This window comes from Melanostigma gelatinosum, assembly GCF_949748355.1.
Source record: "Melanostigma gelatinosum genome assembly, chromosome: 18".
NCBI lineage: Eukaryota > Metazoa > Chordata > Actinopteri > Perciformes > Zoarcidae > Melanostigma > Melanostigma gelatinosum.
Window position 1 is genome coordinate 19,468,532 of NC_136651.1, and position 2,000 is coordinate 19,470,531.

General features: G+C 51.3%; 1 protein-coding gene across 1 annotated transcript in view; it reads right to left on the reverse strand.

The window, feature by feature from the left end:
- Positions 1–1,994, reverse strand: part of sowahb (sosondowah ankyrin repeat domain family member B) — a 4,299-nt gene extending 2,305 nt beyond the window's left edge. The window contains exons 1-3 of the mRNA XM_079289994.1: positions 1,854–1,994; positions 1,373–1,767; positions 501–688 (exon numbers count right to left, since the gene is read on the reverse strand). Of these exons, the coding sequence (XP_079146120.1) occupies positions 501–688; positions 1,373–1,767; positions 1,854–1,974 (704 nt within the window). The 5' untranslated portion in view covers positions 1,975–1,994. The remainder of the gene's footprint in view (positions 1–500; positions 689–1,372; positions 1,768–1,853) is intronic.
- Between the last annotated feature and the right edge of the window lie 6 nt (positions 1,995–2,000).

Below are 2,000 nucleotides of genomic sequence, written 5' to 3' on the forward strand. Positions count from 1 at the left end.
CAGCAGGACAACGCAGGAGAGTCCAAAGCAGGAGAGTCCAAAGCAGAGCGGGATCACACTTTTAGAGCTGTACCAGTAGTGGAGCTAAACCCGTTTGTCCTAAAGCTGCCAGTGACATCTACAAGGTTCATCCTCTGGGGGTCATGAATGTGATCAGAAAGGTTTAGGACAACCCCCATTTGATTTGAGATATTTCTTGAGTACAAGTGGAAATCTTGGATCTAATCGTGACGCTAGAGGAAATGAAGGTCAGAAAAGTCTTGAGGTATCATGCTCTGGGGACCATGATTATCCATGCAATATGTCGTGAAATGTTGTACAAATGTGCAGACAATCATCAGAGAACCATCAGAAGCATAGCAATCCATGTGACGAGTTCCGATATCACTAATAACGGCCCTCAAATCTCTGTAATCAATCAAGTGTCGGATCTCTACGTGAACCAGACCTTCCTGTTTTACAGAATGTAAATCGAACAGAGCTAACCGCTAGCTGCGTACCATAAGGTGTTGAGGACTCTGTGGTCGCCGTGTTTTGCAATCCAGTGCAGCACGGTGAAGCCGGAGATGAAATCTCGCCTGTTGAGCAGGGACGAGTCCTCTCTGAACAGCGTGTAGATGTCGGGCCAGGCCCCCGCCGCCCCCTTCACCAGCCAGGCGTGCTCCCTGGGCTCCAGAGGGACCGGGGACTGATGACAGGGGGGCAAACATCAACTTCATCAATGTGAGCGTCATCGTATGGTATCCGGTCGACGATGTGAGGGAAAGACGCCACCCCCTTGTTAGCAAACTAACCAAAATGCCCCCCCCCCACACCAATTAAGATGAATTCATGTAGGTTGTTATTGATGTAAAGAGGAGAGTCAAGGGTCACATGCATATTTAAAGAGGTTAAATCCCCAAACAGAAGAGGATGGAAATCATGCCTACATGCGTTGCCTCAGCAGAGATAACGCCCACTGACTCACAGTTGGTTCCATCATTTCAAAGAGACGTTTAAAGACTGTGTGCTGTCTAGAATAGGGGTGTAACGGTACGCGTATTCGTATTGAACCGTTCGGTACGAGGCTCACGGTTCGGTACACATGACGAACAGAATACGTTTGAATAAAAAAGAAGAAAAAAAAAGAAAAAAAGCTTTATTTAACGAGGTAGTCCCATTGAGATTAAAAATCTCTTTTGCAAGATGTAAGTAACAATACAAGATGTAAGCAAGATGTAAGTAACAATGAATAAATATATTTTAAATCAAGTACATTTCTCTGGCATTTATAGTTTTCTACTGTACCGAAACGTACCGAACCGTGGCTCCACTGTATCGTACCCAACCGTGAGTTTTGTGAACCGTTACACCCCTAGTCTAGAAGTGTCACCTGCTGACTGGAGCCTTCATGTTGAGCGATGGGGGAGGAGGCGGCAGCGGGAGAGCTCCTCCTCCCCGCTCTCCCCTCCATCCCCTCGTCCAGGTCGGCGAGGCTCTGGCAGCGCGGCGGCGTGGAGCAGGACGACAGCGAGGACAGGTCGTAGCGCAGGCTGAGCGACGAGGAGATCAGGTGGAGGCGGTTCAGCCGGGCCGCCTCGCTGCCTCCCCCCGCCCTCGCCTCCTCCTGGAGGATCTGGTCGAGGTCGGACCCCAGGCTGCGGCACATCCGGCTCCTCAACTGGCTGCTGAGCCGCCTTGCGGCGGATGGGCGTGGCCGCAGCAGCGTCGGCGAAGAGGTGGAGCCATCGCTAGACTCCGCCTCCTCTCGGTCGTCGTGGAGATCACCTGCCGGGGGTTTGGTGCTTTAAATAAGCTGGGTGCTGCGACACTACATCAGAAAAGATCATTAAAACTCAAAAATGTGTTCTGACCTGTGGAGAGGTGCCACTGCATCACGCGGTCGTCATGGAGATGGTCTGAGGAGCGGTGAATGGTGACAAGCGAGCTGTGGCCTCCTGGTCTCCATGGAGATGGCCCGTGGAGTGATGCCATGGCGCCGATGTTTTACTGGTGAGATG